Below are 18,163 nucleotides of genomic sequence, written 5' to 3' on the forward strand. Positions count from 1 at the left end.
TGCTTTTTTGTTGCTTTAGACCAAAGTCAATTAAACACTGTTTTGTCCAGTTGCACCGTACACGATTTTTCCATATTTATTGTAAGTTTTCCTATGTCAGCCAAAATGCAAATAAAGTTGGTAAATACATTCCTAAATTGATTTTTCTTGTTCAGATGCTTGTCAATTTAAAAATGTGGCCTAATAAATATAAGCAATCTTTCAAGTTTAGTAGGAACAAAGTAAATCAAAAAGGTCAAGCGGTCGTCTAACATTTTAAAATTTGATCAACCAAAGTGACCCTTTTATCATTTCCGAAAAATGTCCAAGGACATCAAAGCCGCAAAAGCGGAAAGAGCAATTGGAATGCATTTCCAATTAGATACAAACGAATCAACTCTTATGGGAAAGTATGAGATTTGAATTTGCATTGTTTTAGCGCAATGTCAAGTGAGTTAAAAGGGAAAGGCTTGAACACGCGGTGTTTAAAATGACATTATCGCAAAACCTGTTATATATTCACCCTGCTCAACTGTCATATTGAAAAGTCTTTGACAGGCATTCTGCATCCAACATAGAAAATTTATATAGCGTCACTTTTCCAGCAAATTCTCCTAAACTTTCTTTTTCATATCCCCTCGCCGGCACTTGGAATTTAGGCCAAAACACTTTTGAAGCTTGCAATATGGCGCAGATGTGGGTTGCAAGTTTACAAATTTCCAAGAGCTGAAGAACCGTGGGAAGTTAGACGAAATGTGTAAGGATGATAAAATACAGCAAGTTATGTATTGCTCTTTATTACCATACATTACAAATGATAAGAATTTAAAATAATTGATAAAAATCACCTGATTGACTGAAAGTTGACATATAAAATCGGTGTACTCCCCTCCATATGACAAATTTGATGTAAAATATGCATAATTTATATTAAAATTAAATCGGAGCACAGCGAATGCATTAATGAATCACTGTACAGATGACAGCACTCACCGTAAACCCAATTTAAATAATTTTCATTACGGGAATAGTTGCCGTTCCTCACTCACTGAAAGCCTAGACTTGCATATAAAACATGAAATTAATGCTTAATTAAGCAAGTTTCCACCTACAATGTGCACTGGGTGAGTGTGTGTGCTTGTACATCTAAACTCGATTATTTCTCCAAAGAAGAAGTACTAAGAAGTTTTCCTCGCCGTAAACTTAAATTCTGATTTTCATAATTTATACACAAGCCAGCCCGAGGATATGCTACAATTTGCGCAGCATTTATCCAGGGCTGCTCCCTCTTAGGGTTGCCCTGCTCTCCTTTGTTTTATGACAGCCAGATGGAGTTTACGACCCAGAGCTGTGTAAAGTTTTCATATGGGGCACGAGTCCAGGTATGACATCGCAACGGAAGTTTATATCGCAATAAAAGTTGTCAATTGCGAATAGTTGGGAATGGAGTCAAAGGCCGCATCTTAAAGATTGGCTCTTGGAAACTGCACCTGAGATCTCGCAGAGTTCAGCATTGATTGTGTAGTTTACACGGTAACAACCCTATTTAATACACTTCATAAGTCTATGGAAAAATATATGCCAATATAGCCAATATTACAGAATTTTAGTTAGATGTGTTTTAAATTAAAGCTATCTATGTATTTGTTATAGTTTCCTTATTTTTTGTGTCATAATTTTTACACTAATTCTTCTTTCCTTACAGTGCATAAATTTGATGCCTTTTCCCTTTTACGTCATTTCCTTGTGCATGTGCTTGTGTCGGAATGTCAAAGCCTTTGTTCCACCCTTTGGCCCGTAAAGTATAGCCCCCTCATCCTTTGGGGAGCTATTCCAATGCAAAAAGGACTGCATGCATTTTTGGACAGAACAATGCGCTTGGAAATTTCTAAAACAAACACACTCGCTAGCCCCGTCCCTTTCTATGCCGAAATACCTCCCTTTCTCTCACATATTCTATGTCAAATCGTGCGTATTTATTCACGAAGGGTAGAGTCAAAACTCATGTTGGTTTCTTTGGGCTTTTTGGGGTGAGACAAGGAGAAATCTAATTGTTACGAGCGTTTTCCTGTTGGACCTGTCGCCACTCCTGAGCAGAAAATAATACCAACAACCCAACCCTTAGTTAGAGCAGTTCTCATTTCTGCAAGTGCTTGTTCTCAATTTCTCTCAGTTTCGGAGGCGCATGCTCGACAACTTGTTCAATTTTCATTTGTTTCAGGATTTGGCATTTCACGTTCCACAGATGTTGCTCTCGCTATATGTTTTTACATCTCTTTCGCCCCTTCCCCCGTCTCTTTCACACGTTCTGTCCCTCTCTTTTCCCCTTTCTCGCCCACTCCTTTACGCCTTTGAATAACCTCATGTGTATTGGCGTAGCATTTTAAATGAATGAAAAATATTGTCGTAAATTTCGTGTTCACTTATGCTGCTCCTCCTCTCTTCTGCTCCTTGGCCTTTTGGCTGGTGCAATGCTTTGTTAAGTGTTTTACATAGTAGAGTTTTCCGCTTTGCCTTCGCTAACCATTAGCCAAGCCCATGTGTGCATCCTAGAATTTCCCGTGTACCTCCTCCTTGCCGCCGTACGCTCATAAATTAACTCAAGGATTCTCGGATCTAATGGAGAGGCTAGATATACTCGTAGAGTTCCATGAAATCTCGAATGTCTTGGCTAAACGCTTGAGATACTAAGCATTAGTTCAAGTGGCTTAGGGAGCCTTCAAGTGATAATTTCGTTTAGATTTCATCAAGTGGATTGTTTACCTGATATTTTTGGGAAAGCAGACATAATTCGTGTTTTTATTGTGCTTTACGTTATAATTTTCTATAATTACAGATTTTTTCGTAGCAAATTTAATGCATTTTAATAGTTAAAAATACACTTTTGATAGATTAATCAGTATTGTAAAGTAGCCTGCACTTTTGTCCGGGCAATCGAAGGACATTTTCCAGAGAAATGGAAAAGCCTGTGATAATGTGTGAAGGCAAACAGCGTAAATGAAAATCACTCCAACAAAGCGCAGATGCGATAGCGAATGAGAGACAGTTGCAGTTGCAAAATTTATGGAAACTGTTAATTGACTGACAGTTGAACAGTCAAAGGGGTTGAGGGGTCACCAATCGCTGTCCGAAGTCCCAACCGCCCACACAATGCGGAAAAACTGCAGGGCAAAAGTTTTCCTTTTTTGTAACCATTTCCCGATGTAAATGAAACAAGTGTGTGGGTGTGGGGTTCACTGAATATATTTCAACGTTTCATGAACTCGTACACTGGTTGGAAAACCAACTTGGACATTCGGAGGGAAAGCTGTCAGTTGTCTGAACTTTTCATTCGACTCCTGTCAAAAGTTGGGCGCAGAAATGGGGAGGCAAAGTGCGGTTTTCGGGTTTTCCTGGATTGAGGACCACCAGTAATCCTAACTTGCTTTACAGCTGCTCAGTTGATGCCTGAATGGATTCTGGCTAGCTGTGGGTTCAATATTTGCTTATTGAGCCTCGCTTCAAAGGACAGTCAATACGACAAAACGAAGAATAAATTTCACAGTTTAAGATTCAACGTATTCATTCAGTCAGAAATATATTTCAAAATTAAATTTAATTTTTTTTAGATGTGAGAGATACCTTGAATATTAAAATGTATGTTAACACGTTTGTAGCAAGCCTTTTCTTGCTGTGTAAAAACTAGTCTGTGTTGTATCGACCGTAATTGCTTTCCATGTCAACCAAATATTTGAAAAGCAATTTTATAGCAACAAAAGATGAAGCAAAGGAAAACAAGGACAGAAATTGAAAGGCAGTCAGCACTTTTCCTGTGATTTACGTTTAATTGTGGAAATTGTGTTTTCATGCTCAGCTCAAAAGGTCGAATAAAATCGCTTTCAGATGGCTTATGTCGCCTTGGCTAATCAAAGTGAACCACGATTGACATGGATTGTATTATATTAAAATTTAAGACGAAACCCAGGTCTATATATATGAAATTTACATGCATTCCAAGATATTAACACGGCTTTTTAATTAATAATTCGTACCGAGAAAGTGCATTTACCTACTAGAAATAATCTTTGTTTAATCTATTGAGCCTCGAGCAAATTCAATTAGTACAGCCTGTTCGTCATTATATACTTCTTAATTGTCAAACCCAAATATTCATAATCCGATTAATTTATCGGCAAAACTCTGCGTACGCATTTATTTTTCAAAAACGCTAACGAATATAATTATGCCTAAACAGCTGAACAATTTCGTGTGCTAATTTGCAAGATTAAATGGGCTGTGGGTCGTTTAATAAATCACTGTGCAAATGCAGTGAATGCTCGCTAATTGCTTTCGGAATGAAGATTTTGAATTTGAATGCATGGAAATCATACATAGATCTACATCATAGATCCTGACCTTAAATATAGTATGTGAACCCAAAAGAAATGACAGTAACTTACCATTGTGTCCCATATTGGTAATGATGACCCAGAAATCGATAGTCTTCTCTGGTCCCAACTCCTCGTAGTCCCACTTCTTCTTTACTCGCACAGCTCCGTTTGTTTCCACCGTCACCCAGGGATTATCATCCCGGATCTTGAATGTTTCCTTATCGGTTTCCTTCTCCAACTGGAACACCGATTTTCCCTCAGTATCTCCATCAGCTTCCGTGAACTCAATCCTCTTGGTGGGTCGAACAGCTCGTGTGACACGTCTTTTCTCTCGGTGATGTGAGTGATTGTTGATCTCATCGTGTTCCAGGTGTTGCATTATAAACGAAACTGGTTCGGCAGCCAAAAATTCCAATAGAACCTTCGCTGGTTTTGCGCTCAGCAAACTCGGATACCTTAGATCGTGGGCTATCACCTCGATAAGAAGTTCATTTGAAGTGGGCTCTCCAGCCAGCATTATTTCGCCAGTTTGGGGTACAATAATGACAACGTTACTGGGCGACTTCAGCCGATAGGCAATCTTGTCACCATCAGCATCGGTGGCCTCAACTTTTCCCATGATCGCAAATCGCTGATATGTCACACTACTGTTGCTCTCCATATTTGCAGATTTCTGGCCAGCGATGGCGAACTTGTAGTCCAGGGACTTGAAAATCGGCCTATTGTCGTTTTCATCCAACACGGTGATTTGTATTTTGGAAACTGTCTTGTCCAAGCCATCGACATCGGATGCTTCCACGGAGAGATCATAGTGAGCCCGCTCCTCTCGATCCAGAGGACGATTGGTGACCAGCCAAACACCGGATTCGTCATCGCCGTTAATCACCAAGGACTTGGCACTTATTTGAATGTTCTTGTTGGCCTTACGTTCCTGCAGGGCGAATGCATCATCCACGTTGCCGTCAATAATGGTGTACCGAACCTTCTTGGGTGTGGCCAGTTCCTCGTCCAGGATGGAACCGCTGAAGGCCTGCATCAGGGGCACTCCCCTCACCCTGGTACCCGCCGGTTGATTCTCCCTAACTTCACCACTGGCATCGAGTAGGGAACCCGAAAATCGCAGCATATCATTGCGGTGCATCACAAACAGCTGCAGATTGTGGGTATTGGTAGCATTGGGCGTTTGCTCAACAACCACCAACTGAACCGGACGATTGACAAGCGGAGAAATATCCGCCGTGGTCATCACCACGCCATCTTCCAGTACGGTGAAGTACTTGGAGTAGTCCGTGTCCAACATGTGATAGGCAGCTGCACCAGAGTGGGAGCTACCGTTTATCTTTACAGGATGGGTTTTGAACTTTTTGATGCTGAATCCAGGATAGGTATCGTGTGGCAGGACCAAGGACATTTCGCTGTGATGCAATGACGAGGACTTTTCCACATCCCCGGGACTACCGGCCAGCATGCGGGCAGCATTTTCCGCTGAAAGACCAGCAAATGTGGTCTCCTCTATGGCCAAAATAAATGGGAGGAATATCAAGAATATCGCGCAGGTGCATATATTAAATCGGTTGGTTATATAACGTTGCCTGAGCTGATTCAGGCAACGTCGTGCCGCCATTTTGCCGCGGCACTTTCTGTTCCTTTTTGGTATTAACACCTTTTTTCGACTTTCCCTTTTCAAAGTGCTCTCTCTTCAATTGTTGACTTTACTATTAACACTTGACTTATTCATGGGTAAATTCCTTTGTCCAGTCCACCTTTTCCACTGCTGATCAATACATTTTTGTTTGTTTTCCTGTGGGAGGCGCAAACTGCAAATAAAGCGGGTAGAAACGAAAATTGATTTGTGGTTAGTGGCGGTTCTCGGTACAGGTAAATATTTATGGGCATTGTGTAAAGTTTATGGGTCATTGGAAGTGAATAATTCATAGGCCAGGTGAATACATTATATTGGTGCTGCCCTGTGAGGGTTGATCAAGTATGCAGGAAAGTTTGTTTTATTGAGGTGCATATTCGCGGGCTATAAAATATAAATATTTGATTGAGGTATAATTAAAGAACCCTGGAAAATACTTTTATTTTATAACGGGAGGCATTGTTTTATTCACTTGCTGTGTGAGTTATTAAATATTTATATTATGTAATTATGTTAAGATATATAATCAATATAATTGAAATGAATTTCTGCAGCACAGCATATACTAAAGTGTTACTTAAATCATCTTTGTTAACAAAAATAATTCAAATTCTTTTCAACGCTTCGATGGTAATTAACCGTTAAGAAGTTAGAGCAAAAGGGATCCCAATTTTCGAGACTATATCATCATCCTTACATCGCTGACATCAGCTGAGCCCGAGAAAATTGTCAACTTTGCACTTTTTAATTGCTGTGTGGCAGGCAAGCACCAGACTCCCAAAAGAACCCAGAAAATGTTGCACAAAGGGAAAACTTTTACATGGTAATAGTAAAAGTATTTAATATTCAAGCTATTTTGGCAGGCCGAGCGGGAAACAGGGCGAAGAATGGCAACATTGTCACAGTCTGTTCCAGTCAAGGACTTTTCCCAGGATGTGGGATTTTCGGTTGGTTTTTGATGTTCCCCCGACATGCTCTACATAACGCCCCGGCAATTGCATTGTCCTAGGCTCTAGGTAATTCCGCAGGACTCTTGCATTTCCACCCCCCGAAATATGTGCCACACATGGCCGGCCTTGAAAACTTCAATTTCATTGAGAAAATTGTTTTAATTACCCCGTGTGCAACACGCCATGCCGCCGACCCTGTTCCCTTAATCCGACAATGGCACGCACCCTGTAATTTCGCTACCTAAAGTTGGGTAAGTCGGAAAAAGGTTCTTTCCCATTTAACAATTTTTCAAACAGCTGCGCAGGCGCCACTGACTTTATTGGACCGATTGCTGTACATCCCGAATGTGTTGACAATAGTTTTATTTGCTTTTTACGCGTTTCTATCAACGAGGAGGATTTCTGGTCTAACAATTGTCGGGTTGACAAGGAGTGGGGGCTATACATAGATTGCTAATGATCTTATAACTAGCCTGACTTATTATTGGGTGTGACCGGAATTCGATGACAAATGATTGCTTGGGTGACTTCTAATGACTGTTGAAAAATGAAGCTACACGTGTGTAACACTGCTCGAATAATATAATTACTGTTGAAATGAAAAATATCATTGTTAGAAATTTTAAGAAATTCATGTATCGATTTCCGCCTGACTTATTTGAAATGGAACAGAGGCTCTTACTAATTTTAATCGGTCCCAAAACCCGAGTCACATATGTATAATTCTCACCTCGTTCGCTTATCTTTCTTTCGGCATCTTAATTGCAATTAGCTATGAAAATGTCTCCGGCAGCCGATTCAGATAATAAAACGAAAACTTTAGGCTGACTATCTGTGAGATCTGCTAATCAGTTGACGAAGTTGACTAACAAACAAATTATGGGAGCTGCGTGCATTTGCATAACTTGCTTCTGCCGCTAATAAACCCATAGTTTCGGGGGTAACAAGCTCGGAGATATAAGCCAAATAAATCATTTACAATTTGTATGGCAAAAAAATAAACGATTTTCTACTAGGCTTCCAACTGAATCATTTCTTGGTCTTTCCTAATTCCATTGGCGGCAGCTTTTCTGCGTGTTAAAATTCATTTAAAATGCCCCAGTCTGCGATTAATCAAAACACAGTTCTGTTTTTGTCTCTTCAAAAAAGGTTGGCTTCGTCTTTTTATTTTTCATAGTGCCACTTAATTAAAAGCGAAGATAAAATGCGATACAATATGGTGAATAAAAGCGTCCCTATGCATAGCTCTACATTTCGGCATAAATGAATATTTGATGCTGGAATTCCGTGTGTTTTATATTTATATATTCAGCAATTGGATTGATTGATGCGTCATGGCAGCCAAAGGGCACGCAGGAGAAAGAGTAAATGAAATGCATACAATGATATTTAGGTTGATGGAAATGTATCTTTCAGTTTGACATAAAGTTTAGTTAAAGTGAAATCAATCTGGCTTACTTTCCAGCAAGCAGTGATAGAATTTCACAGAATGTTGGGACATGCCCCCACAGAGCATCACATTGGGCTTTCCCCACATTAAAGTCATTTAAAATCGATTAAATATCAATGCTAGGAGACCACCTGCCGTGTGTTAACCCGCAAAGAACTTGAGTGTGAATATGTATCTTCGAAGAGTCAGCCCAGAAATGTATTCAAGCTCAAGGCGTTGCCGGCTTATTGTTTATTAGATTTTTAACTGCTGGCAGCAGTTTTTAACAAGTTTCAGTAGCGAAGCTCGTAAAAGATCAGCGCAGCTGAATAAATTACCCACTATTGAGGCCGTCCTAAAATTTCCTGGATTGAATGCCAACCAAATGTTGGCTAACGAAGCTTTAATTGTCTACCATATTTTTATTTGTCGTGGCCTTTTTCTGGCTTTTTGTCACTGGAATGGTTTATTGATTTCCCCTTTGTATATTACCCAATGGCATGCAATTAAAATTCACATTTTCATATTTTATTTGCCCACTCCTCACCCGCACAAACAAAAGCGACCGTCGTATTGGATCTGACGATTTCTTTGACGCTTTCCACTCTGTTTTATTACCAAAAAGTCATTTTGGTGGGCTGTTTGTTTTGAGCATTAAGTGACGCACATTGCGAGTTGAGTTGCTCGAAATGCTTCGGTCAAATAATGGGTATTAAATGATTTTTAATGGCCAATACATTTAATGAATTAAGGAGAAAGTTTTAAATAGGAAAAATTGTAGTGAGTCTCGCCCGTTATTTAAAAACTGCCCTCATAATTCCCAGAATATGATTAACATTAACAACTCATTTCCCTAATCAAGGTCAAAAAACGGTGATCCTAAACTCCAAAAAAATATGAAATTATAATATATAATATTAATATTATATAAGGAACTGCGGGCAACCCCCAGAACATTAGGCAAATGAAAAACTAAACGGGGTTCTAAACAAAAGCCGGTTCTAAATGGAACATGATGAAGGGCTCGTTCCAAACTCCTCATGTGCAAGTCCACTTTATCAAAGGCGACGAGACATTTTCGGTTTAAGGATTTTTTTTTGTATTATTGTGGCACCAAAGCGCGTGGCACTCGACACACAACAATGGCCAACAAATCTGCCCTGCCAGGTAGAATTTTGTATGCGAATAGAATCAAAGACAGAACACACTTCCGATTTTCAGGACTTTCGAGGAGGGTCGAAAATCAGGTTTGTCCCTCCTCTTAATGTATCCGGCGACGGCAACAGAACGGATGACAGGACAGCAGCGAGCAAAGTGCTTCATCAAATATGAAATAGCCCATTCCGGCAGAGGAAAACGAATGGGAACGCCAACCAAAAATTGTCATCCGCATAAGAGACCCTTCTCCCCTTTTTGGGTGACAATGAAAAATTGAGCAGACAATGATTAATTGGCCCGGCGCTCGGTTGTTTTGCTATTTAAATTAAGGCCAAGCCGAAAAATAACCCATACGAGCGCAATCAAAAGATGAAAATTCCCGTGAAATCGACCGAAACTCATTAAATCGCAGAGAGTCCTGCGAGTATTTATGGACTGTCAACACTTTCGAAAGAGGACGGCGAGCGGAAAATGACTTCGGCATGCAAATATCACATTCGCTGCGGTATCTGGTCCGCAGGCTATTGTCTCAGACCGAGTCATAAATAAAGTCATTACGCACTCGTCTCTCGCGTATGTTGGTTTTCTTAAGCTTTTTTTTTTGCCATGCGCCAAAAGACGTTTGCATGCGATCCGAATATTTGCATATCACAAGAAGCGCAAACACACGGTAGCCAGGTAAGAAGAAAAACTGGAAAAATGCAGGAGTGAAGGAGTGCTGCTCACACTCCAGTTAAGAGCAACCTGATACTCCTCCTCCGATGTCTGGCAACAAATTATGTGTTAACACATGGGCATGCCTTGGTGACACGCCTCCTCGAGAACTCAAGACCACAGACCTCAAGACTGGTTGGTCAGCTGCGCTGCTAACTGGAATTAGCGATAATGATAACTCAGGTAGCTGATCACAAAACGCCCGTGAGAGTGCGGGGAATGGGCTGGGCTCAAATGATGATAGCTGCGATGCGATGCGATGCGTGGCAAGCTTAAGATGTTGGGTAATCATAGCTAAAGTGATTGCACTGGCAAAAAACTTGAAAACTTACAAGTTACTGCCTAAAATTAATTTTATTAAATGCGTATAATAATATGAGTATTATTTTCTAAAAAATAATTCAAAAACTCAGTACTGACTAATCGAAGGCAAATAATACCATCAGATAATTAGCAGACCCAACAGCTGGCAGAACCTAATTCCCAAAGAAAACAAATCGAATTTTGCCGTATTTACAATAGTTTGCTTCGCCGACCAGAACAATTGGCCATTATAATGTCATTAGCTGGCACCCCAAAGGCATAAGAAAATTTCGCTTGTCCGCCTTTCTGTCGTGTAATAACAATTTTAGTCGATCGAAAGTGCCTTTGCCTTCGCATCGTTTCGAATATTGCCGAACCTGCAGTTTCTGCCTGCAAGGAAGAGGTAGCAAGAAGCCTTGGTCTTTGTTCCAGGAATCCACTGGGGAGAAATTAACTTTTTATGTGCCCTCCTCTGCAAACGAACGCCTGGAAGGTGTTGAATAGAGGTAACGCCTTAATTAAATTTGCAGACTTTTGTCTGGCTTTCTGTGGCTGCGAGGAATATTTTGCGTGCACAAAGCGAATTCTTCGATGTGCCATTAAATGGTAAAAAACGAGGGGGGTGATGTGGATTTGCAGGTCTTCAGACCGGCAATTGTTGATTACTTTTATTTCGAAAAGGCGATTAAGCAATTTGGTGTGCTTAAATTGATGTAGCGCTGTGCATGCAATGGATACGGCATCAATAGTTAGCCAAGGTAATACTCTACCAGAATTTTCCGAATTTAAAGGTTGAAGTACGTTTTTAGAGCTGCATAAACCGGCAATGCAAATAACATTTTTGCAGCCTGATGCATGATGCATTTCAATCCGATTTGTGTACCGAACTTTTAATACACCTATCCGCAACTTTTCCTGTTCAAGTTGGCAAACAGGCTTTCGGAAATATTTCAGCCAACGAGTAATGTTCAACAATGGAAATGAATTAAGCATGAAATGTGCCAAAAACTTATGAGTAAGGAAGCAACTGAAACACGCTCGAGCAACAAGAAGAACTGTTGGCTGGCACAATGCCAACTGCAAAATCTACAAAACCATGACAGTCTGACTAAAAAGGGGAAGTACCGCACCTCCACAGTGAAGTCCCCACCCCGCCGGCCATCCCATTCATCACCTTCCGCTGCACTTCCGGCGTCATCGCCAGCGCAAAAAGTGCAATGCACTAAAATTGAATTAAACCAAAAACAAATAGAAGCTAGAGTTGCAAAAAAGGAAAACAAAACCCAACGAAATACAAAACAAACAATGTGAAACGTAAAATGCAATCGATGAGGGGGGAAAATGAAACAAAATCAATGCAAAGGTGAGGAGAGCCTCGGTACAGTGACCGTCATAAGTGAGAGGACGTTCAACTTGGCCGATCACTGAGCGAATTGCCAATCGCAGAATGAATATTTTTACAACATTATTAATACTTTATTTGATGTTTTTCCAAATATTAAAAGGAAATACGAAATAAAAGGTTAACAGATGCTTTTCTACTTAAGATACCTAAATTTATTGGTGGCAATATTCAACTCACTGCTAGATTTTCTTTGTGCAACATGGGGTGGTTGCAGATGTGTGTATTTAAAAGTATGCAGAATATAGCATCAAGGTTAAATATTTGCATTGCTTTCCTGTCGCACGAATTCGCACCCGTGTATAATTGTCGTTTATTTTATGGAATCGCCTGCTCGATGTGTGAGTGTGTGCCACATTCCAAAGCCCAACAGCCTCGAACACTAATTAAATTGAGACACAATCCGGGGCATGAATGGGCAAATGGGGACGGGAATTAATTGGAAAGCGTTTCCAATCCGCTAAAACAATAAGAGCGTGGTGTAAATGTTTTAAAGCGTCCCAAGTGGGGATAAATACGGCAATTGGAACACCTAAATAAATATCTGATGCGAGAAAAACACCCCAGGGAATATGCGAGGGGCCGGGATTATGTGGTTATCGATTGAAAATGTGTGTCCAAGGGGAAAATTTAAAATAAACAGCCTACGTTGAAGCAATGTTGTTTTAGTCAGCGCGTAAACTATCATGAAATGTGAAAAAATAATAAAAAGTTGGTATGTCAAATGAATAAATTACAATGCAGAATTCATTGTGTGCGCTTTAGTACTTTAAAATGTGATGTTTGCGTTTACTCGGGGATCTTTATATATTTAATCTAAATTACTACAAATTCATCATGAATATTGAATATTTTAATACATTTTTGAAATGTTCTGAGCCATTGTTTGCATTACTAAAAGAATGTAGAGATTGACCCAAACGTGTCTATCGATTACTCGGGACAAAAAATCTGTTCCTTTCGATAAACTACACTCACGAATATGAAATTTTTCAATATATAGTTTTATATTTTTTTTTTGTACTTTAGTAACATTAATTAAAGAAGTGTATTTTTCAACGGCTTATAGTTTTTTATTTTAGAGATAGATATCTTAAGAGATTAAGATAAACGTTTTTCACCTATCCCGAGCTGTCCATCGATTTCCGTTGTCTGGTGCTTTCCACAACTCCAATCTATATCTTTTCCCTTTCTCCATCCTTTCCCTTTGTTCCTTCACGTATTTGTGCGCAGTCACGTTGTTGCTGTCGCATATCGTCTTATTCTCTCCTTTGTCGCTGCTGCTGCGGCTGCCCTGAATGAATTTTACATTTTTATAGCGCCCAGTCTCGCATGTGAGTTCCCCTGGTTTCTGCATGTGAATTGTGGATCACCCCTTGTGCGCACACATCTGCATTTTTTGTATTCCTGCAGATTTGTCACAAGTATTGCCGCACACGCCACTCCGTTTCCACTTTTTTTTTTGCCATTTGTCGTCACCACCCTCAGCTGCCCACCCCCGGAAAGTCTGTTCTATTCCGCTCATGCACTTACAGAAAAATATGTTTTTATACTTCTATAAAAACTATAAAAACTATATAAACTAAGTTTAAAGAGAATTTTTATCTGTAAGATAGACCTACTTTATCTTGATAGGACTTATCTGGAAAAGACCCTTATGAAACAGTTTCATTCTCTTATTATTAGTTGTATTTACTACATTTTCTAAAGGAACTAAATTTAATTATAAATTTATGAACATAATTAGTAAAGAATCTTTTTTGAGTGTGTGCTCCTGCTTTGTGCAATAAAAAGGATACGATGCGCGAGCGCACACACATAAATATCCCAGACACACACACTCGCACACACGCACACAATCGCAAACGATGCCGGAACTGTTGTCAAAGGAGGAAGTGGATGGCCGCAGGGGAGGAAAACAAGAGGGGGGTTGGGGACTCATTCAGCGGACGGAGAAGAACCGCAGCAACCGGCAAAGAGGGCAATCACCCGACCCGAGACATCGGATCACAGACTGTATATGATTCCTGCTCGGGGTTGCAATTCCTATTGATTTTCCATTGTTTTTGCTGCCGCTGCTGCAGTGCGGCAAAAAGTTGCCAGAGAAGATTTAGGAGCTCTTCCCAGTTTTCGGTTAAATTCAACCCCTTCCATGGATTTCTTTTCAACTGCCACCCGCAGCTGTGGCTTCATCTCCAATTTGTTGCAAGTGCCACTTGGCAAAAAATAAACTAACCCAATGCATCCCGACATCGCATTTGACACAGTATGCAGATTAGCATCTAATGCCCCCTCAATATTTTCCGTACTTTCCAGAGATCTCTCTGCAGCTCTCCACTTAAGATTGATTGATTGTCAAGTGTGGTGGAGTGGGTGGTTGTTCTGACCCCGCTGGTTGCTTCGCCCGCTTCACAGTTCCGGAGCAAATGCAATTATTCAGAATGCGAGTTGGTGTAAGCTTATTAGAGTTATAAGCTTAGCCCTCAGAGAGTTGAAGGATGGCAGAGTAGGCCAGATACTTGATATCTGACAGATAGGTTATTTGTTCGAGTTATGGCGGGGAAAGATCCAGGGAAATGTATTTCTTTTCTTGTTATTGGCTGATTTTCCATGCATTCGTTGCTCTCGTCGGGCATAAAATCCGAAACTTTAACTATAGGAAGTTATCAAATATAACTTAACTAGAATTGAGCAAACACACTTGATCCCATAAATATTCAGGAATATGAAACCAAACTTTACGCATATTTCTCCTTGTTCGTTGTGTAATATTACAGTTTTTTAATTTATTTGATACAACATTTTAAAATTACTCGCTGGCTCTCTGGGTGTCTGCATTTAATTGCTGTTGCCAGCTAATAAATTTTAATTGTCCTCAATTAGCAACGGAATGCAGCGGAAAATATGAGCAGCAAGAGGCAGAAGGGAAACCGGGGTTGCTACTCTTTTATGCGAAGCCTTCGCTTGCATTTAAACAAATTTTCCCTCGGTCGGAAGTTGCTTGCATTTTTTTTTAATGTGGCCTGAAAATTCCATTAGAAATGACATATTCTGCCCATATTCCACTCAAACGAAGACAGTAAGGCACAATTTAAGAAGAGGCCAAGGCACACAGAACGCTGCACATTTGGCGAGGGCAAAGGGAATATTTCCAAGTGGCAACCGGACTGCCCAAGTTGACCCTTCCTCCGCCTCTCAGTCATCGTCATCATCATAAGTCTCACACATGCTGCTCACATGTTCTGGACGAGACGAATGCATTAAGCAGAAATTTCATTCATAAAGATTTCATTTCATTTCGTTTTCACCCGGACTCAAAGAGACCACAAGGCGTTGGCCTGGACCAGCAAAAATAAGTGCAAGAAGAGCCCGAACCGTAGGAGATTTATTGCACAGGGGCGTAGGTAGCGCCTTTCGAGAGGGTCATAAAAACCAGATGGAATTGGTCAGGGTTAACACAAGTATTAACTTATATTTAATTTATTAACTAATACGTATGGTTTCTTAAGTTTATTTTGTACTTATATTTGGTAATACATATGATGCATAGAAAAGAATGCATATATACTTGAAACGGATAACGGAAGAATTCAAACTCAGTTACCTCATAAAGGCAAAAGCTACACCCAAGTCTGACCATCCCCTTAACTGAGCCCCTGTGCGGAGCATCTCAAAGGAGGCAGCCTCAAATTAAAATTCGAGCAGCGTCAACAAAAATATAATAAATGGGAAATTGTTTAAATATTTGCCACACACGAATGCGAGGCATGCAAATTCATTGAGCGCTTGAAATTCTCAATTTAGCAATTCGCTTTGCTGCAACTCAAAGAATGCAAACATGGGGCATCAAGGAAATTATTATTGTTGTGTACCTTGAATTTTGCAGAGGACGTGCTCCACGGACGCCTTTTCTTCTGGGACTTGTCGCTTGGCTGGAAAATTGCACCAAACGGAAATTGAGGCTGAAATTAATAATTCGAGACCTTTTGCTATGGCAGCTGTCGGAAAAAGTGCCGAAAAAAATTAATTGAAAATGCTCCACGCAAAGGAAGTTGGCAATCTTGGATCTTGCTTTGTTTTTACTCTTTCTTGTTACTTTGCATAAGCTGAAGTCGTTGTTTTGCTTTCAATTTGACCGCAAAGCAATCTCAATCAATCTCAATAGTTATTGACCAGCCAGGCGGCCCCCCGCCGAATTTCCACTATATCCACCTACCTAAGACTCCAATATTTCACGTGCTCTTTTCGCTTCTCGCGAAGCCGTCGCCATCGATCAATGAATCTTCGACGGCGGCGCGTTCCGACCGCAATAAGTCAAATACGAGGCCAGCGAGCTTCATTATGTTCAAAAGCCCAACCGCAGAAGGGAGCCCACCTCTTCGGGCCAATATACAGCCACAGCCACTACAAAAGACATAGCATCGCAGCAACAACGACGACTCGTCTTGGCCCCAAAAAGGCAAGAACAATGCAGCGCAGATAAGTCAATTATATTGACTTGGCCAAGAACTCAACTCGGAGGGGCTGCCTGTCTGGGGCTTTTAAGGTGGCAAGCAGCTTTTTGCTGCTCCTCTCACAATTCCCACAGTCGAAAGTCAACGTCGCCGTCTCAGCGTCTTCAGATACTTTTTGCCTTTGGCCTGAACCAAGGCGATAACATCAACGCCGTCAATGGCAAAGTGGCAAGCAGTGGGCTAAAATCGTTCGAATGCGCTTTTTTGATTTTCAATAAAGCAAGTTTTGTTTAAAATATTATATGAGTTTCTTGTGAGCAGTAACATAAAAAAGCACACTTATAAGTGTTTTATAAATAAATAATTATTTAAAAGCACCTCAATGACCGGATTCACTTTAAACTTTTAGCCCACGGTTCGATAATTCCATTGAACCGCCTTTGCCACACTTTGCTCACAAAATATCTTTTGACCAGACGGTGTTTTATTATTTTCCCGACTGGCACGTAGATTTATACTCATATTTATTTTTTTCCTGTTATTTAATTTTTTCTGAATTGTGTAGCATCTTCGACCGCTTTCAGTTTTCGGTCTTCGGTCTTTCCGTTGGAACGTCAAGAGTGTAGACGCCATTTACTGATTACATTATTGCTCGCAAATTGCTAGATTATAGTTTGCTTGTTGCTGCAAATTATTGCTGCTATTATTGACTGACAAATTATAGTGATTAGTTTTTCATCTTTTTCAATAAAATGGAAATACTCCAGTGTGGGCAATTTCGCGCTTAATATGTGAGAAAGGTTCGTTGAAGGGAGATTGAAATTGGATTTGGCAGTAGGAACAATAAATACAATCAGAAAAATATTGAAATGTCTATGGAATACTATTCCATTAGATTCTCTAAAGGAAAAAACTAGTTTATTACAAGGGAATGTCACTATTTTAAGCATATATTATTTTTCCAACACCTAATACCACTTTTCCATATACTATCTGACAGATAGAGTATCTCATGGCTGTTCCCCGAGTATCTAATGCTTTTGATTTGCACTTTGTTACTTTTTCCTACCCATCGCGACAAAGCAAACATGAAAGCAGAGACCAGGAAACCGGCAAGAAGTTCGCAGTGAAAGCAAAGTGCCGAGGAACAAGTGCAGTCCACATGGCGGCAATCGCTCTTCGATTCTCTCAGAGTTTCCGGAGAGCTGGCTAAAATCTGCAAAGCCCAGAGAGAGTTTTCACACTCTCTCCACTTCTCTCTGCGAAAAACCAACCCCCCGACGAAATACAACACTCACTGTGCAGAGTCCTGCCAATTTTCCTACTGGGAAACTATGCTGGAGTACTACGAGTTCGTATTTTTGCTGATAAGCGGCCGCCGCTGTTTTCCTTTTTCCGTTTTGTGGGGGGCAGGAGGGGCTGAACATAATTGTAGCTCCGGCGGAGAGAGGGGAACAAGGATTCGATCGATTTTTCATGCTCCCCAAAAAACAGAGCGGGAGCTCGGGCCAAAAAGAAACTGCTGCATACGCACAGGGGCAAAAGAGCTTCTCGGGCTGGGGCTTCTCTCTCTCTGTATTGGTGTACTGCTGCTGTGAGTGTGTGTGTGGTGGCGTGTATGTATATGTCTAAGGTGTGTTAACCTCAACTGCTCCAGCACACACACAGCCCAGCAATTAATTCAAAATCCAAAGGGATTCTTAAAAAAAAAAACGTTAAAAAAATGTATATTTTCATTTGCAAACGCCTTTCTCTTTATGAT

General features: G+C 40.4%; 1 protein-coding gene across 13 annotated transcripts in view; it reads right to left on the bottom strand.

The window, feature by feature from the left end:
• LOC6732634 (neural-cadherin) overlaps window positions 1-18,163 on the bottom strand; it is a 124,564-nt gene that overhangs the window by 80,264 nt on the left and 26,137 nt on the right. For all 13 annotated transcript variants that reach the window (XM_039298530.2, XM_039298541.1, XM_039298536.2 and 10 more), the window contains one exon: window positions 4,419-6,166. In XM_039298530.2, coding sequence (XP_039154464.1) covers window positions 4,419-5,973 — 1,555 coding nt within the window. In that variant the 5' untranslated portion in view covers window positions 5,974-6,166. The remainder of the gene's footprint in view (window positions 1-4,418; window positions 6,167-18,163) is intronic.

This window comes from Drosophila simulans, chromosome 2L (assembly GCF_016746395.2).
Source record: "Drosophila simulans strain w501 chromosome 2L, Prin_Dsim_3.1, whole genome shotgun sequence".
NCBI lineage: Eukaryota > Metazoa > Arthropoda > Insecta > Diptera > Drosophilidae > Drosophila > Drosophila simulans.